At 55.3% G+C, this 21,859-nt stretch overlaps 3 protein-coding genes across 8 annotated transcripts; 2 read left to right on the top strand and 1 right to left on the bottom strand.

The window, feature by feature from the left end:
• Positions 1-7,001: 7,001 nt before the first annotated feature.
• On the bottom strand, positions 7,002-11,026 carry ALYREF (Aly/REF export factor). The gene is made up of 6 exons (XM_003913580.4): positions 10,503-11,026; positions 9,871-10,002; positions 8,354-8,501; positions 7,693-7,756; positions 7,414-7,591; positions 7,002-7,318 (listed from the first exon to the last, which is right to left on the bottom strand). The coding sequence occupies exons 1-6, from the start codon at positions 10,758-10,760 to the stop codon at positions 7,304-7,306; spliced, it is 795 nt and encodes a 264-aa protein (XP_003913629.1). The 5' UTR covers positions 10,761-11,026; the 3' UTR covers positions 7,002-7,303.
• Positions 10,893-19,240, top strand: ANAPC11 (anaphase promoting complex subunit 11). Of its 6 annotated transcripts, none has more exons than XM_003913584.5 (4): positions 10,893-11,043; positions 13,035-13,097; positions 13,943-14,062; positions 18,794-19,240. In XM_003913584.5, the coding sequence occupies exons 3-4, from the start codon at positions 13,954-13,956 to the stop codon at positions 18,937-18,939; spliced, it is 255 nt and encodes an 84-aa protein (XP_003913633.1). In that variant the 5' UTR covers positions 10,893-11,043; positions 13,035-13,097; positions 13,943-13,953; the 3' UTR covers positions 18,940-19,240. The 6 variants fall into 6 exon arrangements, with proteins under 6 accessions (XP_003913633.1, XP_009189745.1, XP_009189747.1 ...); XM_003913585.4 differs by lacking the exon at positions 10,893-11,043 and adding an exon at positions 11,111-11,285; XM_009191481.4 differs by lacking the exon at positions 13,035-13,097.
• A 285-nt stretch (positions 19,241-19,525) lies between these two features.
• NPB (neuropeptide B) lies at positions 19,526-21,767 on the top strand. The gene has a single exon (XM_031657177.1). It carries the CDS (start codon positions 21,138-21,140, stop codon positions 21,609-21,611), a length of 474 nt encoding a protein of 157 aa, XP_031513037.1. The 5' UTR covers positions 19,526-21,137; the 3' UTR covers positions 21,612-21,767.
• Positions 21,768-21,859: the final 92 nt, after the last annotated feature.

Genomic DNA, 21,859 nt, shown 5'->3' on the forward strand with positions numbered 1-21,859 from the left:
TGGGAGGCTGAGGTGTGAAGATTGCTTGACCCCAGGATTTGCATTTACAGTAAGCTATGATTGAGCTACCACACTCCAGCCTAGTGACAGAGCGAGACCCTGTCTCTTAAAAAAAGAAACCTGGGCCGGGCGCGGTGGCTCAAGCCTGTAATCCCAGCACTTTGGGAGGCCGAGACGGGTGGATCACGAGGTCAGGAGATCGAGACCATCCTGGCTAACATGGTGAAACCCCGTCTCTACTAAAAATACAAAAAACTAGCCGGGCGTGGTGGCGGAGGCCTGTGGTCCCAGCATCTCGGGAGGCTGAGGCAGGAGAATGAAGTAAGCCGGAGGGCACAGTGAGCTGAGATCCGGCCACTGCACTCTAGCCTGGGCGACAAGGCCAGACTCAGTCTCAAAAAAAAAAAAAGAAACCTGGGCGAGGTGACGGCTCAAGCCTGTAATCCCAGCACTTTGGGAGGCCGAGAGGCAGGAGGATCACGAGGTCAGGGAGGTCGAGACCATCCTGGCTAACAAGGTGAAACCAGTCTCTACTAAAAAATACAAAAAAACTAGCCGAGGAGAGTGGCGAGGCATACAATAGTCCCAGCTACTCGGGGAGGCTGAAGACAGAAAATAAAAGTGAACCCGGGGTGAACTGCAGTGAGCTGAGATCCGACCACCTTCCAACCTGAGGCTGACAAGAGCCAGACTCAGTCTCAAAAAAAAAAAAAGAAACCTGGCCGGGTGCAGTGGCTCATGCCTGTAATCTCAGCACTTTGGGAGGCCCAGGTGGATGGATCATGAGGTAAGGAGATCGAGACCATCCTGGCTAACATGATGAAACCGTCTCTACTAAAAATACAAAAACAAAATTAGCTGGGCGTTGTGGTGGGCGCCTGTAGACCCAGCTACTTGGGAGGCTGAGGCAGGAGAATGTCTTGAGCCCAGGAGGCAGAGCTTGCGGTGAGCCGAGATTGCACCACTGCACTCCAGCCTGGGCGACAGAGCGCCTCCGTCTCAAAAAAAAGAAATCTATTATGTTAAGTCAAAGAAGGTAGATACTAATGACACTGATTTTATGAAATGTCCAGAATAGGCAAATCCAGAGACAAAATGAAGGTTAGTGGTTGCTGGGGCTAGGGAGTGACTGCTAGTGGGTAGGTTTTTTTTGTTGTTTTTTTAAAGACGGAGTTTCACTCTTGTTGCCCAGGCTGGACTGCAATGGCACAATCTTGGCTCACTGCAACCTCCACCTCCCAGGTTCAAGCAATTCTCCTGCCTCAGTCTCCCTAGTAGCTAGGATTACAGGCATGTGCCACCACGCCCAGCTAATTTTGCATTTTCAGTAAGAGACAGGGTTTCTCCATGTTGGTCAGGCCGGTCTCAAACTCCTGACCTCAGGTGATCCGCCCGCCTCAGCCTCCCAAAGTGCTGGGATGACAGGCGTGAGCCACCGCGCCTGGCCTAACTAGTGGGTAGGTTTTTTTTTCTGAAATTCGATGGTGGTGGCTGTGTGACACGGTGAATATAGGGAAAGCCGCTGACCTGTGCAGTGCCTTTAAGTGGGTGAACTTCATAATGTTAATTACATCTCAATAAAGCTCTTACTTCCGACAATCCTGCAGTAAGTAACAGCATTCTCCCCGGAGGGTCCTGGGAAGGCAATTTGGTTCGCACCAATGTGTACCAAATGGAACCACAAAAGGGTAAATACCCTTTTGTGATTACTGAATGCTACTTTTTGAACTAAAAAACTGGTTTTCTTTTTTGTACTTTTTATTGGGGGCTGGTGGGACAGGGTCTCACTGTATTGCCCAGGCTGGATTCAAATCTCTGGGCTTAAGCAATCTTCCCAAGTAGCTGGATTACAAGGAAACACCACCATACTCAGGTATAAACCAGTTTTAAGAACAGTTTAGGCTGGGTGTGGTGGCTCACAGTGGTTCACACCTGTAATCCCAGCACTTTGGGAGACTGAGGTGGGCACTTGAGGTCAGGAGTTTGAGACCAGCCTGACCAACATGGTGAAACTCCATCTCTATTAAAAATACAAAAATTAGCTGGGTGTGGTGGAGCACAGGTGGAGTCCCAGCTACTCAGGAGGCTGCAGGCTGAGGCGGAAGAATTGCTTGAATTTTGGAAGTGGAGGTTGCAGTGAGCTGAGATCACGCCACTGCACTCTAGCCTGGGTGATAGACTCTGTCTCAAAAAAAAAAAAAAGCACTTTGTATTTTATATATATGTATATATATGTGTACATATACGTATATGTCTCTGTGTGTGTGTGTATATATATTTTTTTGAAACGGAGTCTCACTCAGTCGCCAGGCTGGAGTGCAGTGGCACAATCTCAGCTCACTGCAACCTCCGACTCTCGGGTTCAAGCGATTCTCCTGCCTCAGCCTCCCGAGTAGCTAGGATTACAGGCATGCACCACCATGCCCAGCTAATTTTTGTATTTTTAGTAGAGACGGGGGTTTCACCATGTTGGCCAGGATGGTCTCAATCTTCTGACCTTGTGATTTGCCCTCCTTAGCCTCCCAGAGTGCTGGAATTACAGGCGTGAACCACCAAGACCGGCCTATATTTTATATATTTTTAAAACAAAACAGAAGTCAGTCTACTCCACGTCCTCTGCCTTCAGGAGTCATCTACATCGAGGCCCTCCATGCCGGGCCCCAGCCTGTGGCCTCCCCACACTGGCTGGCTCTTCCCCAGGCTAGACCACAACCTCTGGGTGATGTCCTCACAGGGCTCCTTCCTTCATGGCCAGATATTAATGCCGTGTCAACTGCCCACCCTGGCCATGCTGGGGGCCTGGCTTGTTCTTGAGCTTTCCAAGTGTGTTCCCACCATGGGACCTTTGCACCTGCCATTCTCTGCCAGTGAAGCTTCCCCCAATACCCATTTATTTATTGAGGGCAGGCCTGACCCTGAAGAACTAAGACTGGCCGGGTCCCGCCCGGCTCCTCCCTGGTCCCTTTGTTTTCTTCCACAGCCTTTTCACCATCTGACGTCTTGTATTTCACTGTCTTCTGTCTTTTCCTCATTAGAATGTGTGCTCTACCAGGGCACAGATTTCGTGTTTCATTCACTGCTGGTTTCCCTGGCACCTCAAATGGTGCCTGGAGTGCAGCAGGCTCCACGTATCTGTGGGGTAAGAAAATGAACTTCCTGCGGGGCACGGTGGCTCACGCCTGTAATCCCAGCACTTTGGGAGGCCGAGGCGGGCGGATCACGAGGTCAGGAGTTCCAGACCAGCCTGGCCAACACAGTGAAACCCTGTCGCTATTAAAAATACAAAAATTAGCTGGGCGTGGTGGCAGGCACCTGTAATCCCAGATACTCAGGAGGCTGAGGCAGGGGAATTGCTTGAATCAGGAAGATGAAGGTTTCAGTGCTCCCTCAAAAAAAAAAAAAAAAAACCTCTAAAATGAAGGACTGTATTACTAGATTGCTGAGAGGATAAATGAAATGTATGTAGAACATCCAGCAGCGCTGCAGCCTCGGACACTGGCTGACCATTTGTGCAGCCTGAGAGAAGAGTGCTCTTGCAGCCTGTGTTCCCACCATGCCCCACACTCCACTCCCGTTAGGCTAGACTGCAACCTATCACTTGTATGTTTCCTGTATCAGACCATCAGTTCACTGCAGGTAAGAACCAAAAGTTTCTCATTTACATGACAACTCTGTTGCCAGATACAGACATAACCATCTCATGAGATCTGAAAGGATTTCTGAGAGCAACAATGTAGCCCCTTGACCCACAGGAGGCTGAACATGATTCAATTAGCTTCCTAGTCTAAACTGCTTGTTAGATCTCTGTGCACACCAGCCAAAAGCCAGAGCACCTGTGGGAGCTGCACGCTGACACCTGAGACCCTCTCCAAGGACCCCAGGCTGAAGACAGAGCTGGGCAGGCCATGAGCCACCCTGGAAGAGCTCCAAGTCCCACAGGAATGCTGCCTCTCCTGCCTGGGGCTGGCCAGTTCCTACTCTCAACCCATGCAGGCCAGGGAAAGGGACCAGGAAGAACAGGGCTTCCCTTTTCTCCCCACATTTGAACACCCTGAGTGTAATCTGGCTTTGTCACCCTTCAGTCATATGTCCCATCTGGGTCAATCCCTGTGCTTTCTTTTTTTTCCAAGACAGCGTTGCACTCTTTTTCACCCAGGCTGGAGTGCAATGGCGCGATCCCGGTTCAAGCGGTTCTCCTGCCTCAGCCTCCGGAGTAGCTGGGATTACAGGCGCATGGCACCACGGAACCACAGGACTGCCAGAGGCAGAGAAGGTTCCCCGTGAGTGCCCATGGGGCAAAGGCTGTCAGTTCAGTTTGTTGGCTATAGCTTGCTGCCTGAGCAAAACATCACTCAGTCACCAGGTGGGGGGGCAGCAGGGCGCTGGGCAGTGTGGAGTGTCTGCCCTGCAAGGCCCTGTGCCCGGAGGACTGGCAGCACCCTTCAGGAGAGGACCAGATAGCCCAGCTGGCCAAGACCTCAGGTCTACTTGCTGTCTGTGCAGTCAGTGGAAAAGCCCGCTCCTGTCTCCTAAGCCCCCCAATGGGACGATAAATTAAATAGTCCTCTAGCCTTGGAAGTAAGGTTTTGTGTTTTATGAATAAGGAAATGAAGGCTGGGTACGATGAGGCTCAGCCCAGCTACCTGACCTGCTGCCCACCAAAAGCCCCAGTGGCTTCTAGACCCAGCCTCTACCCTAGTTATAAATGGCCAGCCCTGCCCCCACCCCAGGAACAGAATCAGGTCATTCTCCTTTGACCACTCGGCAGCACCTGCCTCAAAGACCCACCAGCAAATGCCAGCTATTGCTTCTATGACATCATTTTCTCTACTTCCATAACCTCCAACCCTCCCAAGACCATGCCACATGTGGACACTACCTCAACGTGTCGACGTGCTATCAGCTGACAAACTGGAGAGGTCTGGCTCTAGGCAGTGCTCTCCTGTGGGCCAGCTGGTGCCTCTGCCCAGCCTGTCCGATGCGGAGCACTCCAGATGCTGACAGCCCTCAGCAACGACACCTACCCACCCAGTCCCCCAAGGCCTCATGATACTTCATTCCCATGCCCCTCACTCCTGAGAATGCCAGTAAGCCCCAAACGCCAGTAAGTCATTCCTCCCTCCAAATGCCTGTTACATCACTACTGCACAACCAAAGCAGTACTGCCTGTCAGTCCTGGCATTTGTCGCACCCTGCAGAGGCTGATCATACCAGTCCACCAGGTGCCCTCTCCACTTCCTAAGCAGCAGGGAGCCAGTCCTAGCACGGCCCCAGAGAGCAGCCCCCCTGCCTGGCATGAGCCTGCTCAGGTCTTGCTCCAACACTGAGGCCAGGCCAAGGGCACCTGCTTGGGGATAACCTGATTCCAACTCACTGAACTGATGACATTTTCCTGTCACATTCACAGCAACTAAAGCTAGGTACTTAGTAATCCTTTCTCCTGCTAGACTGGGCTTCTGGAAGGGCCAAGATTAGTCATCCTGCTCATCTGGGTTTCTAGACTGTGGCCCTGGCTGGCATGGGGCAAGCTGCTTAGATGGCAGCTGCTGACCTGTAGTGACATCTGTGACCAACAGTGAAAGGGCCACCCTTAGTCACACTCCCCTGCCCATGACTCAGCCAGGTCCATCCCAGCATGGAAGCAAGCTTAGCCTGGGATGTGTGCCCGCAGGAGCCGCTGGTGCAGGGAAAGGTTTCTGCAGACACGGCGTATATTCCTGTCTGTCTCTCCACTACCACTACCCACTGCCCTGGTCTTCTGTACATCCCAGCAGTGGGACAGTGGCGTCAGGCAAAACTCGGGAGCTTCCTTGTCCCCCTTCCCATCTCATTCTCAAAGTGCTGTCACCAATCCAGCATCGGGGGCATAAGGCTTTCTCTCCACTGCCCAGCTTGGAGTGCAGCGGCATGATAATGGCTCACAGCAGCCTCGACCTCCAGGGCTCAAGCGATCCTCCCACCTCAGCCTTTAGACTAGCTGAGACTACAGGAGCATGCCACCACACCCAGCTAATTTTTGTATTTTTAGTAGAGACGGGGTGTTGCCATGTTGCCTAGGCTGGTCTCCAACTTCTGGGCTCAAGAGATCCTCCTGCCCTGACCTCCCAAAAGTGCTGGGATTACAGGTATCAGGCGTTGCCCTACTCTTTTTTGAGACGGAGTTTTACTCTTGTTGCCCAGACTGGAGTGCAATGGCACAATCTCAGCTTAACCTCCCCGGTTCAGGCGATTCTCTTGCCTCAGCCTCCCGAGTAGCTGGGATTACAGGCATGCGCCACCACACCCAGCTAATTTTGTATTTTTAGTAGCGACGCGGTTTCGCCATGTCGGTCAGGCTGCTCTTGAACTCCTGACCTCAGGTGATCCGCCTGCCTCAGCCTCCCAAAGTGCTGGGGATTACAGGTGTAAGCCACCACGCCCAGCCGCCCCACTCTTAAATGGACAGATTGTCACAGCTTCCACCAGTCACTTTATCAAATACACAACTAAGAGAGAATCCTCATACCTTGCTCTGTGGCAACGTTAAAAAAAAAAATAGAAAAACAAAGGAATTACACTACAAAGTCAAAACTGCTGAATCCACGTTTCTCTGAAAACCAGAGTATCAGAAAGGAAGGAATAGCCCAGAGATGCTCTGGCTGTGGGAAGTCTGTGGACAGCACACAGGGCAGCCCGCCCCACCCCAACCTCCCCTCACCTGGAGGCACAGGCACAAGGGTCAACAGGTGGCTCCGGGCAAAGGTGTCCTCCCACCTGGTGAGTTAGAGAGGAAGGCGTTAGGTGTGAGGCAGGAAAGAGAATGAGAAAGGAAGCAGGCAGCTTCGGCCCTCCAGGAGTGGGGACCCCCCACCACCCCCACAACCCATGCCAGCGTCAGGCGTCCAACACCAGATGGGGCTGCACCCTCCATCCCCAACTCAGGTTCCCCCCCACCAGCTGGACAGACACCAAAGTCCTAGCCCAGGCTTGGACTCCAACAGTGGGACGAATCAAACAGTTCCAGTTCTACACACATTTCTATTTTATTATGGAAAAGGTGGAAACGCCACCTTCTCCACAACAGCAACCGGTAAAATTTATCCCAAAAATAACTCGGTACAAAACAGGTCTGTTTCAGAATTTTTTAAAAAAAAAAAAAAGGAAGAAAAAAAAAAAACCTTTACATGAGTTTTTAAATCCTATTTTAAAACATAAAAGAAACAAATCCATCATTGGCCGCACAGCCCCAGCTACCGCCCACCCCCGACCAGGGAGCAAGAGGAAACGCCTGGGTCCTGTTCCACACGCGGATTTGCCGGTCTGTTTAACTGGTGTCCATCTGAAACACAGAGGAAAAAGAGGCTCGCATTCACAGAAGGTCTGCTCCCCACTGTGGCTTCGACCGGGCCCCCAGCTGGCTCCCCCGGGACTCACTCTCGCATTATAGGCGTCCAGCTGGGCATCCAGCTCCTCTGCCGAAAGCTGCTGCTTTGAATTTCTGCCGGCACCTCTGCCTCTTCCACGGGCGCCTCCACGGGTGCCCCTCCGAGTGCCTCCACCGCCACCAAAACCTCCAGCGCCACGGTTTCTAGTCATGCCACCTCTGTTTACGCTAGCAAGGAAAATGAAACCGTTTGCATAGCTGGAAGAACCCCAAGGGCGATACAGCTACACCCTAGGCCAACACCCTTCCCCAGAGGCCCCGGAAGTCACCTCTGTGCAGGTCTCCGCTGTGTATCAATCTGTGATGTGACAAGCTGAATGTTCATGGGGCGGCCTGCGGCAAAGAATACAAGAGGGCACGTTCTAATGAGAGGCTCTGAAACCAACCCAGCTGGCACCACACCCTGGTCTCCATGCAAACACTGGAAAGGGCCTCTGTGTGTCTCAAATGCCCCCGACAAGGGAAATGGCCTGGAGATACTGGTGGGAGAACAAAATGGCAAGGAAGCAACCCCACCAACACCTCCTCATCCTTCTCAGTCCAGACTGGGTGGGCTGCTTGCTGAGGTGTCAGGGTGCTCGTGGGTGGAGAGGTGTGGGTGACCTGACGAAGAAGAACCGGTACCTTTGTCTTTACGACTACAGCCCCGCACTCAGAGGTGTACTATGGCGGTTCTGAGAAGGCTTCACAGAAGTGAATCTTCCGGAAGGAGCTGAAGGAGGGGAGGGATGTAGCTTGCTGGATGGGGGTTCACAAGAGGTTGGTCCAGATGTGTGGGGCAGCATGAGAGGTGGCAGATGGAAGAGAGAGACAAAGGGGCAAATGCAAAGTGTCCTCAGCCACAGGGGTACCCCATTTTCCTACCTGGACAGGTGCCAGCCCCAAACTCCACAAGCCCCACAGTCAGCGTGGGTCCACCCCCAGACTCACCATCCAGAGGGACACCGTTGTACTGCTTCATGGCCTTCAGGGCATCTGCCTTCCGCTCAAAGTGCACGTCTGCTGTTCCTAAGCTGCGGCCAGAGCGATCATAGTGCACAGCCGCCTTCTTCAGCGTTCCAAATTCAGCAAAGAGTTCCTGGGAGTTGCAAAGAGCAGTTGTCAGAAAAGCAACAGAACTGGGTTCCTTCTGGTGGCCCAGGGACAGGCCCTGGAAGCGTGAGTTGCTTTGGGGGTGGTTCCCTGGGAGGCAGGACAGTGGTAACGGGAAATGAGGGAAGGGTGGGGCAGAAGGGACAGCAACTTCCAAGAGCACCTGGGTCTGAGGGCTCCTGCCATTGTGGGGACCTGACACGTGTACCATGATGCAGATAGAGGAAGTCGCAAAGCCCACTAGCAAGGGGCACAAAATTAAGCCACTATCCTCCTCAACGAAGGAAAATTTACAACACACCCAAGGGCTGTTCCAAGAAACGGTAAAGGCCAAGATCAAGAGCAAGAGCAAGGGAAGCAGTCCGATATCAGACCAGCTTGAAGGGCCTGTAGATTCGGGAGCCCTGACCCCAGCCCCTCCCCCAGAGGCAGATTCTGGCTCACCTTTCCCTCTCCTCCTACTCAAGCCTGCCGCAAAGTCTGAAGTCAAGCGCTGCCATGGAAACTGCCCTGACCTCAGGCAGGCTGGGAGTTGGAGAGGGAACCCAGAGTGTGGGGATACTCCGGCCGCAGGCACACAGCGGGAACTGGAGTTCACCAAAAGCGGTTTCCAGTGGATGCTAGAAACCACCTTAAAAAAAGTGTTGAGACACTGTGAGTGCTCACTGGCCCTACTCTGTCCTCCCAAGGCAAATGGCTGGGCTGTGGGCAACTGAACCCTGCCCAGCCATCTCCAAAACTGATTCCCAAAAAATCATTTCTTAACCAGAAAACAAGTTTAAATGCCATTGGGATTCAATTTTTCTTTTTTTAAAAAAGAAAAGCTTCAACCAAAGATGGGCTTGAGAATCATGTCACTGAAGGGACACGGGGGTGGGGAGTGATAAAACCGCAGCGTACAACGTCTTTATAAGACAATACTCAAGGCAGACAGAGCCAGAAAATCACACAGGCTTCCTGTGCTTCATAAGGTCCATAAAAAAGATTATTTTTCTCACATTAACCCACTAAAAGGGGCACAAAATTTAAAGAGCAACTGGGCTGGGTTAAACAGCCAACAACCACTCACATTTGGATCAGTCTTGGTCCCTGTTAGAAACTGGAAGCCCTGGCTGGGGATGTTCACTCACAGAACCCATCTTCAGACTATCAGCAGCAGTTCCTGAGGCTCGGCTAGGCTCGCACCTGCCTGCGGACTGAGCCCGGCTTTACTAGAGCTAGGTCTGTCCTGCAGCCCTTGAGAGCTGGGAGCGCTCCCTTCGCTAAGGCGGGAAGGGGACTCAGGGCCCCATCCCCCAAATCACGATCGGTCCTGTGCAGGGCGAACGGCTCACCGAGAAGCCCTCGTCTCTTACCTGAATATCGGCGTCCGAAACTCCAAAATCCAGATTGGACACCAGCAGTTTCCCACCCGTCTCCACGCCGGCACCACCCCCGAAGCCACTGTCGAAAAGATCGTGCTGCCACTTGTCGGGAAGTTGTTTTGGCTGAAGAAAAAAACCGCAACAACAGCAGATCCGTGAGTCTCCGTCCAGGCCTTTCCTGGCCCTCACGGCTACTCCGGACCCTTCCTCTTCCCGGCCTGAGCGGATCCGGCCGAGACGGGGCCGCCAGCGCTCCCTCCGGCGCAGCAGCTGCCCCAGCCCGAGGCGGCACGGTCCCACCGCGGCCGCACAACTTCAGTTCCCTTCGACTAACTTCCCGCCGCCGGTGCCGCGCCCAGCGTCCCCTCCTCTCCTGCCGCCACGAGGCCCCGGCGGCCGGAACAGACAAAGAGCCGGGACGGCTCTCAGCCTCCGAGACCGGGCCCCGAAAGAACGACCTCGCTCCCGCCCACCACCCCCTCCGCGCCCACACGCACCCTCCGGACCTCCGGGCGGCCGCTCCACCGGCCCTATCTGTCCGCCGGCCCGGGTCTCCACCGCGAGACGCCCCGGCCCCGGCTGATCCCCTCCCGCTCTCCGGCGCGGCCGGCCTCAGCACTCACCCTGCTGTAGGGCGCCGGTCGGTTCCTGCCGCCTCCGCCGGCCGCGCCGCGGGCGATGGCCGGCCGGTTCCGGATGGGCCCGCCGCCTCGACTCACTCGCGCGGCGGCCTGCGCCCCACCGCCGCGACCGCCCTGGGAGCCGGCCCGGCCGCGGCCCCGGCCCCCGCCGCGGCCGCCTCGTTGGCTCCGGTTCAGTTTAATGATGTCGTCCAGAGACATGTCCATTTTGTCGGCCATGGCGGGCGCGGAATCGGGCATCGGCTCGAGCCCGCGCGTCAGCACGCCGGCGCGTCACTTCCGGCGCCGCGTGAGGCCTTCCGGTGCCACGGCCTCGGAGCGACTGCTGATTGGCCGCCGGCGGACGGCTGCGCGCGCGGGACGGGGTGAGGCGGGAAGGCGCGTGCGCACTGGCTCGCGGGACTCGGCGGGCGCTGCTGAGGGAGCCGGGCCGCGACTGAGGTCGTTTTTATACCTTCCCGCGCGGACGCCGGCGCTGCCAACGGAAGGGCGGGCAGGGCGGCGCGTGATTAGGCTGGCGAAGGTGCGAGGGCGCAGGGGGTGGGGCGGCAGCTTTGGGGGCGGAGCCTGCGCGCCCCTCCCTCCCCGCACGCCCCGCCCGATCGCCCTGGGCTGGGGGCGCTGGGGGCCCTGCGGGCGCGGCGGGTGCCCGGTAGCCGCTGGGAGTCCTTGTTTCCGCTCCCGCCCAGGACTGTGCGCTCGGCTCGCGGCGGGGTCCAGCGGACGCGGCCTCGGCGGGCAACAGCCGCCGCAGACGAGCTGCGGGTTGGTTGTTTGGTCCCCCACCTGCAGACCCCCGAGTCTGCACTCTCACAATTTGCTAGTGATATCCTTTACAAGTTTTCATGCGCGGTCACGCCTGCAATCCCAGCGCTTTGCGAGGCCGAGGCAAGAGGTTCGCTTCAGCCCAGCAGTTTGAGACCAGCTGGGGCAACATAGTGAGACCCCATCTCTTAAAAAAAAAATTAGTTGAGGCCGAGACGGGTGGATCACGAGGTCAGGAGATCGAGACCATCCTGGATAACACGGTGAAACCCCGTCTCTACTAAAAAATACAAAAAAACCCTAGCCGGGCGAGGTGGCGGGCGCCTGTAGTCCCAGCTACTCGGGAGGCTGAGGCAGGAGAATGGCATGAACCCGGGAGGCGGAGCTTGCAGTGAGCTGAGATCCGGCCACTGCACTCCAGCCTGGGCTACAGAGCGAGACTCCGTCTCAAAAAAAAAAAAATTAGTTGGGCTTGGTGATGCACTTTTGTACCACCAGCTACTTGGGAGGCCGAGGTGGGAGGATCGCTTGAGCCCAGGAGGTCGAGGCTGCAGTGAGCCATGATGGCACCACTGCACTCCAGCCTGGGTGACAGAGCCAGACCCTGTCTCCAAAAGAAATTATATGACATATTTGCAACTTATTAATGAAAACCAATATGCTATTTCATGGAATTTTTTTTTTTTTTTTTTTGGAGACAGTCTCCTTTCGCCCAGGCTAGAGTGCAGTGGGGCAGTCTTGGCTCACTGCAACCACTGCCTCCTGGGTTCAAGCGATTCTCCTGCCTCAGCCTCCCAAGTAGCTGAGACTACAGGCATGTGCCACTACACCCAGCTAATTGTTGTATTTTTAGTAGAGAAATTAGTTGTATTTTTAGTAGAGACAGGGTTTCGCCATGTTGGTCAGGGTGGTCTTAAACTCCTGACTTCAGGTGATCCGCCCGCCTTGGCCTCCCAAAGTGCTGGGATTACAGGCGTGAGCCACCACACCCAGCCCACTTCATGAATTTTAAGTTGTTTTGAGATACTTGCTTTTGTTTTTGTTTTTTGAGTCAGGGCCAGCCCATTTCATGGATTTAAGTTGTTTTGAGATATTTGCTTTTGTTTTTGTTTTTTGAGCCAGGGTCTCCCCTTGTCACCCAGACTGGAGTGCAGTGGTGTGATCTTGGCTCACTGCAGCCTTTAACTCCTGGGCTCCAGCTATCCTCTCGCCTCAGCCTCTCAGGCAGCTGGTGCATGCCACCACAGCAGGCTTTTTTTTTTTTTTTTTTTTTTTTTTGAGACAGTCCCACTGTGTCGCCCAGGCTGGAGTGCAGTGCTGTGATCTTGGCTCACTGCAACCTCTGCCTCCTGGGTCCAAGCGATTTTTGTGCCTCAGCCTCCTGAATAGCTGGGTGCTGGGATTATAGGTCTGCGCCACCACGCCTGGCTAATTTTGTGTGTATACGTGTGACGGAGCCTCACTCCGTTGCCCACGCTGGAATGCAATGGCACGATCTCAGCTCACTGTAACCTCTGCTTCCCAGGTTCAAGTGATTCTCCTGCCTCACCCTCCCGAGTAGCTGGGATAACAGGTGCCCACCACCACACCCGGCTAATTTTTTGTATTAGTAGAGACAGGGTTTCAGTATGTTGGCCAGGCTGGTCTCGAACTCCTGACCTCAAGTGATCCACCTTCCTCGGCCTCCCAAAGTGCTGGGATTACAGGCGTGAGCCGCCACCTGCAGCTAATATTTTTGTATTTTTTTAGAGACGGGGTTTCGTCATGTTGGCCAGGCCCACTTGAGATCTTTGAAGATACCCTCAACGTGAGGTAAAATGAAACTCCTGACAGTGTGATCTCTCTGTCCGTGAGCTGAGTTCCCTCCCTTGGAGAGAAAAGTGTGCCCTTTCTCTAGATGGCTAAAGAAACCTCACAGATAGTTCTTTCTTTTCTTTTTTTTTTTTTTGGTAGAGACAGTCTCACTACGTTACACAGGCTGGTCTCAAACTCCTGGCTCAGGCGATCCTCCCAAATTGGCCTCCCAGAGTGCTGGGATTACAGTCGTGAGCCACAGCGGATTGCTGCCAGGGCTCACTGTTCTGCAGTAGCTCCCCTGTAGCCCTGACCCTCTGTACCCAGAGCCCTTTACCTGTTATTTGTTTTAATAGAAACGGGGCTCACAGCAGGGCACGGTGGTTCATGCCTGTAATCCCAGTACTTTGGGAGGCTGAGGCGGCAGATCACTTGAGGCCAGGAGTTTAAGACCAGCCTGGCCTACGTGGTGAAACCTCGACTACTAAAAGTACAAAAATTAGTCTGGTGTGGAGTCGCGTGCCTATAGTCTCAGCTACTCAGGAGGCAGAGGCACAAGAAATGAGGTGAGATCATGCCACTGCGCTCCAGCCTGGGTGACAGAGTGAGACTCCGACTCAAAAAAAAAAATTAATAAAAATAAAAGTAAAATAAAATAGAAACAGGGCTCACATTGTTTCCCAGGCTGGGTTCCACGATGTTTCCCAGGCTGGGTTTGGACTCCTGGGCTGGAGTGATCCTCCTGCCTTGGCTCCCTGAGTAGCTGGGACTAAACTGTGCCAGGCTTATACCTATTTTGGCGCCTAAATGTTCTAGCTCTGCAGACTCAATTTAGCCAGTCGTCCTGTTCCCCTCCACCACAGGCTCTGTTGCCATGAAGGTGAAGATTAAGTGCTGGAATGGCGTGGCCACTTGGCTCTGGGTGGCCAACGATGAGAACTGTGGCATCTGCAGGATGGCATTTAACGGCTGCTGCCCCGACTGTGAGTGTCCCCTCCGTGCTGTCTGAGCTGCCCCGGCTGAGAGTGTCCCCTCCGCTGTCTGAGCTGCCCCGGCTGTGAGTGTCCCCTCCGTGCCGTCTGAGCTGCCCCGGCTGTGAGTGTCCCCTCCGTGTTGTCTGAGCTGCCCCGGCTGTGAGTGTCCCCTCCGTGCTGTCTGAGCTGCCCCAACTGTGAGTGTCCCCTCCGTGTTGCCTGCTGCACTAGCCTCGGTGGCTCCTGTTAAACCTGCATGACATCCCCACAGTTCCTTTTCTTTTTTTTTTTTTTTTTTTGAGACAGAGTTTCGCTCTTGTTGCCCAGGCTGGAGTGCAGTGGCGCAATCTCGGCTTACCGCAACCTCCGCGTCCTGGGCTCAAGCGATTCTTCTGCCCCAGCCTCCTGAGTACCTGGGATCACAGGCGTGCGCCACTACACTCGGTTAATTCTGTATTTTTCAGTAAAGACGGGGTTTCTCATGTTAGGCTGGTCTCAAACTGTCAACCTCAGGTGATTCACCTGCTTCAGCCTCCCAAAGTGATGGGATTACAGGCATGAGCCACTGCACCCCCCCAACATTTTCATTGTCATTTCATGAAGAAAAGTTGATAGAAAAAAAGCTAGGTGGTTAGGACTCATGTTTGTATAAAGATCCTGCACAGACTTGATAGCATGAAACTCAGCTGTGAAATACGTGGGATTAAAAAGGGATTAGAGGCCAGGCGGGCGGCCTACACCTGTCATTCCAGCATTGTGGGAGGCCAAGGTGGGCGGATCACAAGGTCAAGAGATCGAGGCCGGCACGGTGGCTCACGCCTGTCATCCCAGCACTGTGGGAGGCCGAAGCAGGCAGATCACAGGGTCAAGAGATCGAGGCAGGGTGTGGTGGCCCACACCTGTCATCCCAGCACTGTGGGAGGCTGAGGGAGGCAGATCTCGAGGTCAGGAGACCATCCTGGCCAACATGGTGAAATGCCATCTCTACTAAAAATACAAAAATTAGCTGGGCGTGTGGCGCATGCCTGTAATCCCAGCTACTGGGGAGGATGAGGCCGGAGAATCGCTTCACTCTGGGAGACGGAGGTTGCCATGAGCCAAGAGCAAGACTCCATCTCAAAAAAAAAAAAAAAAAAAAAAGATTAGTTTAAACTTTTTATTTGAAAATTCTCAAAATTGAATGGTATAGGCTAGGTGCAGTGGCTCATGCCTATAATCCCAAGACTTTGGGAGGCCAAGGCAGGCGGATTGCTTCAGGCCAGGAGTTCGAGACCAGCCTGGCCAACATGCCAAAACCCTGTCTCTACTAAAAATAAAAAAAAAATTAGCCAGGCATGGTGGCAGGCGCCTGTAATCCCAGCACTTTGGGAGGCCAAGGTGGACGGATCACCTGAGGTCAGGAATTTGAGACCAGCCTGGCCAACATGATAAAACCTCGTCTCTACTAAAAATACAAAAAAGTAGCCGGGCATGGTGGCGCATGCCTGTAATCCCAGCTACTCAGGAGGCTGAGGCAAGAGAATCGCTTGAACTTGGGAGGCGGAGGTTGTGGTGAGCCAAGATCGCACCATTGCACTCCAGCCTGGGCAACAAGAGTGAAACTCCGTCTCAAAAAAAAAAAAAAAAAGTTTGATTACATTTAGGTTGAAAGCAGAGTTTTGTATCAGCAAAATGGTTTTTCATGAGACCAAAATGAACGTAAAGCAGAAGCAAGCGTCAAGGTTTTGCCCAGGGAGGACAAGAAGAACTCCCCAGAGGACAGTGGGCAATGGAGAGGACAGCGGGGAATGGGGAGGACCGAGAAGCTCCCTACTATCCCAAGTAACCAGGCGTATTTTTGTGGGGCCAGGTGTATGCCCATATTGATTGACAGGGTCTCACTATGTTGCCCAAGCTGGACTTGAACTTCAGCAATCTCACTGCCTCAGCCTTGCAAGTAGCATACCACCACACTCATCTGGCTTTGCTTTTTTTTTTCTTCTTTTTTTGAGATAGAGTCTTGCCCTGTTGCCCAGGCTGGAGTACAGTGGCACCATCTCAGCTCACCGCAACACCCACCCTTCTGAGTTTAAGGGATTCTCCAGCCTCAGCCTCCCAAGTAGCTGGAATTACAGGCGCGCACCACCACAGCCAGCTAATTTGTTATATTTTTAGCAGAGATAAGGTTTTACCATGTTGGCCAGGCTGGTCTCAAACTCTTGACCTCAGGTGATCTGTCCACCTCGGCCTCCCAAAGTACTGGGATTACAGGTGTGAGCCACTGCGCCCACCCCTGTCTTTGCTGCTTTAGGTGAAGTTGAAATGACTGAATCTTAGTACAATTTTTTTTTTTTTTTTTTTTGAGACAAGGTCTTGCTCTGTCACCCAGGGAGCAGTGCAGTGGCAAAATCATAGCTCACTGTAGCCTTCAATTCCTGGGCTCAAGTGATTCTCCCAACCTCAGCCTCTCAAGTAGCTGGGACTGTAGGCAGGCTCCACAATGCCTGGCTAATTTGTTTTTTAATTTTTTGTAGAGACAGGGTTTTGCTGTGTTGCCAAGGCTAGTCTTGAACTCCTGGGCTCAAGGGATCTGCCTGCCTTGGCCTACCAAACTGCCGGGATTACAGACGTGAGCCACCATGCCTGAACAAAACTACATAAATTTTTAATTTTTAATTTTTTTTTTTTTTTTGTGGAAATGGAGTCTCACTGTATTTCCCAGGCTGGTCTCAAACTCTTGACTCTGTCCTGCCACAGCCTCCCAGAGTGCTGGGATTATAGGCGTGGTGCCTGGCCAGTACAAATACTTGTTATTCTAGGCTTAACTTTTACATTGGCTCTAGCTAAACAGAAATCTTATTACTCAGGAATTAATCCTCATTTAATCAAATGGGTAGGGTGTAATATTAGGAAATTATTGATTGACTCTGCCTGATTGGATTTGTACTTAATAGCTAATTAGGTTAATAACTAGGCATTCACAAGGCATGGTTTTATTTGATCCCTTTTAAATTGCTCTTAAGGATGTAACAAAGACAGCACGGGGTGCCCTGAGGGCAGTCACTCAACTTCTGGAGCAGCAGGTTAACTTCTGAAATTCCTCCAAACCATGTGTCCACGCCTAGTCTGGCTGCATCTGTGGGCCAGATGTGGGTGGTGAATCCTGTGGATTAGAGGCGGCACTAGGCAGCCCCCGACTGACTGCAGTGGAGGGTCCACAGGCAGCCTGCAGAGCCCGGCCTGCACCATGCCAGCTGGGCCTGTGATGGGACATCCAGAGGAGTGCTACCCTGAACTCTCAGCATCTCTCCACTGGCACAGTGCGCTCAGACTTTGTTAAAATGGGGCCTGTTGGCTGCACACTAAGGAGTTGAGAGCCTGATTTTTGGACCTGCTGATGGTTAAGTTATAGTGAGTCAGTGTTAACGTGCAAAGCGTTTGACAAGTCTAATGTGCTTCTGGGCTAAGCAGCACCAGGTTTCTTTTGCTAAAATTGAACTCCTTTGAAAAATTCAGAGTGGCTAAGTTCAACAAAGACCGTGGGAGCCCGAGGCTGGTAAACAGTGAGTCTATCCCGCATCCCAGAGGACTCTTGTGGCAATGCAGTTTTGCCGAGAGGAGTTTTAATTTAAAGAAATGCAATCAGGAGATCAGCAGGTCCTTGAATGAGTCAGCCTCAGTGCATCTGCGGACTCATCAGACACGCCAGGCCGGCTTCGGGTGGGGAACGCACTAGAACGAAGCGGCACCTTTGTCTAACGGGGCCTCTCCTGCGTACTCAGACCCTCTCCTCAGGGGGCTAGCAGGCTTCGCTCTCATTTGAAAGGGGTGATTTCAAGCAGAGTTGTGCTGAGGCTAGAAAGCCCCCATGGGCAGGTCCTCCCAGGGCTGGGGGTGGGCATGCTGTGGGGCCGGTGCCGCCAGGACAGGAGGGCGGCCACGAGCTCCAGCTCCACAATGCCAGACCGACGACCCTGCCACGGGGCTGGGGCTGGGACTTGCTGTGCTTTGCTGGCAGCAGCTGTTTCATGGGGTTTTCCAGGCTCTTGGAGATCAGGGACACTTGTTTCTCTTGATCATGGCTGATGCGAGTATCCCTCTGTGAGGCCCTCTCCACGGAGAAAGCATTTCTAGGCGTTTGGGCTGGTGCCCGCAGCCTGTGCCTGTCCTGGGAGGCAGGGCCCATCAACATGGCGTCCCCAGTGCCTGGGTGGCACCCCGGATTCCTGAAGTCTAGAGAAGGGTCTTCTAGGTCCCCAAGCCCCACCCCTCATGCCCTTGATCAAGAGACCAGTTCACTACTCAGATGTGTGTCTCCTTGGTGCCTTGACCATTCATGTGACCTTTTTGGCATCACAGATCAAGTGTCTGCAGGTGGGCTCAGGGCCTGTAGGTCAGACGATGCCCTTTTTCCCCAGCCTCAAGCACAGGGGACAGTGGTCTAGACCAGAGTGCCTCCTCCCTGATGCCGCCGCCTCAGCAGGGTCCCTGGGCTCCCTGCTGAGCATGATGAGCCTGAGCCTGGGCGTGGTTGCCCCAGGTGGAGGCCTCATGTCTGGCATAGTTGCTGGTCTTCGCCTGGGGGCAGGCTGGTCAGGAGACCGATTGGGTAACTCTCCTGATTTCGGCTTCTGGGAAACATGAGAGGCTGCAGTGCTGGAGCCACTGCCCAGGGTCCCAACCTGCACCCCTGCCTGGCTTGTCACATGCTCTGTGTCCAGCCTGGTCATGCCTGTCCTTTTCCCCGCCTCCCCTCTGTAGGCAAGGTGCCTGGCGACGACTGCCCGCTGGTGTGGGGCCAGTGCTCCCACTGCTTCCACATGCACTGCATCCTCAAGTGGCTGCACGCGCAGCAGGTGCAGCAGCACTGCCCCATGTGTCGCCAGGAATGGAAGTTCAAGGAGTGAGGCCCGGCCTGGCCCTCGCTGGAGGGGGTGTCCCGCGGCCCCTTCCTCATGCTGGCGCTGATGGCTGCGATAGCTGCTGCTGGGGACAGCGCCCCTGGGCTGTAACAAGGTGGAAACAAGGGCTGGAGCTGCGTTTGTTTTCCCATCACTATGTTGACACTTTTATCCAATAAGTAAAAATTCATTAAACTACCCAAATCTTGCTGGAGGCCGCTGGGTGCCTGTGTTCTCAGCATATGGATGCGGTCTCGGTGTGTTTTGATATGAAAACTCTCATGAATAAACATCTCCGTGAAACGCTGTCAAGGCACTCATCAAACCCTGAGTCACAACTGGGAGGAGAAGGAGCGGGATCAGACGGTAGGGCCTGAGGCATGCTCTTGCCTGCTGGATGGCCGGGCGGCCCTGGACCCTCCCTCGGGCTGGCTCTGAGGGACTCTGGCTGTGCACAGCTGGCAGCTGCTGCTTGTGGTACCCCCAGACTGAAGGCCACCATCTCTAAGCAGGCGTCCGTGTTCTCACTGGGACTGTCTGCAGCTCCTCGGTGGAGCTGGGCCTCCCACAGTGTAGGGATCGGTGTCCTGACACTGGGAAGTGTGTCCACACATGTCTGAGGCTTCCCTACCTAGGGAAGGGTGGCCCTGGGAGGCTCCTGTGCTCCCCACAATTGTGGGAAGGGGCCACTGGGGGAGCGGCAGCCCTGGGGTCTCAGGCTGCTTCTGGACAGAGCGCAGGCTGTATCTCTAGTAACCTGGGGAGCCCTTGGCATTCATGGGGCCAGTGCCCTGTGCCCAGTGTGAGCCTCTTGACACTTCCTCACAGCACCCTGGGGAGTAGACCAGGCCTCCCCTGAAATCTGTGTCAGATTCCCTGGAGAGACAGGACTCTATATGAAGAGTATATATGAAGAGTTTATTGGGGGCATTGACTCACTATCACAAGGTGAAGTCGCACAATAAGCCATCTGCAAGATGAGGAGCAAGGAAGCCAGTCTGAGTCCCAAAACAGAAGTAGAGAAGCCCACGGCTGTGGCCAAAGGGCGGAGAGCCCCCGGCAAGCCACTGGTGTGGGTCCAAGAGTCCGAAAGCTGAAGAACTTGGAGTCTGATGTTCGAGGGCAGGAAGCATCCAGCACGGGAGAGAGATGGAGGCCGCACTCAGCCAGTCTGGTCTTTCCACGTTCCTCTGCCTGCTTGTCCTCTGGCTGTGCTGACAGCTGATTAGGTGGTGCCCACCTGGATTGAGGGTGGGTCTGCCTCTCCCAGCCACTGACTCAAATGGGAATCTCCTCTGGCAACACCCTCACGGATACACCAGGGACAGTACTTTGCATCCTTCGATCCCATCAAAATAACCCTCAGTATTCACCATCACACCTGGGAAGCACGGAACCCAGAAACAGGTACCAGGGCCCCAGTGCCAGTGCCTGTCCTGGCGAGAGATCCAAAAAACAAAGACGTGACCAGGACCTTGGGGGAGCATGAAATGGTGAGGGCACAGTGAGCCTGAAGGCGGATGTCACCTGCCAAGAGAGCGGCTGGCAGTCCTGCCTGGTGCCCTTCCAGGGGCAGAGCTGGCAGAGAGGGGCCTCCAGGAATCGTGGAGCCCCAGTGCCTTGGTGTGGCTTTCCTGAGTCAGTGCCTGACCTTGCCCCGCTCCCAGAGCACCCCGTCAGTAGCAGCCCTGCTGGTGGAACCTTCCCCGAAGGGCATGAGAGAAATGAGGGCCCCACAAGCCACAAGGACTCTGACGCCTGGAGCCAAGAATACCCCTCAGGGTGGGGAAAACCGCCCCCTGGGCGCTGTGCAGTGTGGCTGGCTCTCCGGCCTCAGGAGTACTGGGGACTTCCTGGGGGACGACTCCTAGCGCTGAGCGCCCGTGGGCCCTCCCCTGCTCCCACTGAGGCCCACGCAGGCCGGGCCTGAAGGACGCGAGCGGCGTGGGTGGGGAGCTTGAGGGGGCGTCGGGCTCCGACCAAGCGCCAGATCCCTGCGCGCCTCCGCCGCTCACCCGTGCGGCTGGTTCCTCTGGGATGCGCAGGTGCGACGGGTCCTTCGCGCGCGCCGGCTGCACCCCCAGCCCGCCCGCCGCCCCTCCCGGCCCCCCGCAGCCTCGGCCCGCCCCCGCCGCAGATATAAGGCGGCCCAGGCGGTGGCTGCTCCGAGCCCCGACGCCGCCCGCCCGCCCGCCCGCGTCCCCATGGCCCGGCCCGCGACACTGGCGGCCGCCGCCCTGGCGCTGTGCCTGCTGCTGGCGCCGCCCGGCCTCGCGTGGTACAAGCCGGCGGCGGGGCGCAGCTCCTACTCCGTGGGCCGCGCCGCGGGGCTGCTGTCCGGCTTCCGCAGGTCCCCGTACGCGCGGCGCTCCCAGCCCCACAGAGGGGCGGAACCCCCGGGCCGGGCCGGCGCCTCCCCGGAGCTGCAGCTGCACCCCAGACTGCGGAGCCTCGTGAGTCCAGCGGGCGGGCCGGGGGCTGACGGGGGTGCGGCGGCAGGACGGGGGTGGGGGCGCGGCGGCCTCTCAGCCTCTGCCCGCCCGCCCCAGGCCGTGTGCGTCCAGGACGTCGCTCCGAACCTGCAGAGGTGCGAGCGGCTGCCCGACGGCCGCGGGACCTTCCAGTGCAAGGCGGACGTCTTCCTGTCCCTGCGCTCAGCCGACTGCCGCGCCCCCTGAGCCAGGAACCCGGACCTCTCCTGGCACTGCTGGGGACGCCCCGCCGCCATCGTCCTACTGGGGGACCCCAGGCCGCGCCGGCTGGGGATGGCGCCCCTGCTCTCCCCTACTCCGCCCACCCCGCAGTTCATGGTAAACAAATAAATAATGAGGCGGCCTCGGAGTGAGGGGTACTGGAGGACTGGCAGCCAGGCCACGAGGGGATCGGGACCTGGAAGTCCCCAAGCCTGGGTATGAGAGGGCAGCCC

Source organism: Papio anubis, chromosome 17 (assembly GCF_008728515.1).
Source record: "Papio anubis isolate 15944 chromosome 17, Panubis1.0, whole genome shotgun sequence".
Lineage (NCBI taxonomy): Eukaryota > Metazoa > Chordata > Mammalia > Primates > Cercopithecidae > Papio > Papio anubis.

Coding starts and splice junctions, on each gene's coding strand:
- ANAPC11 (XM_003913584.5), top strand. CDS start 13,954: ATGAAGGTGAAGATTAAGTGCTGGAATGGCGTGGCCACTTGGCTCTGG. Junction 14,063..18,793: donor TAACGGCTGCTGCCCCGACT/GTGAGTGTCCCC, acceptor TCCCCTCTGTAG/GCAAGGTGCCTGGCGACGAC.
- NPB (XM_031657177.1), top strand. CDS start 21,138: ATGGCCCGGCCCGCGACACTGGCGGCCGCCGCCCTGGCGCTGTGCCTG.
- ALYREF (XM_003913580.4), bottom strand. CDS start 10,760: ATGCCCGATTCCGCGCCCGCCATGGCCGACAAAATGGACATGTCTCTG. Junction 8,502..9,870: donor TTTCGGACGCCGATATTCAG/GTAAGAGACGAG, acceptor TGCAACTCCCAG/GAACTCTTTGCTGAATTTGG. Junction 7,757..8,353: donor CAACGGTGTCCCTCTGGATG/GTGAGTCTGGGG, acceptor TCTTTGCCGCAG/GCCGCCCCATGAACATTCAG.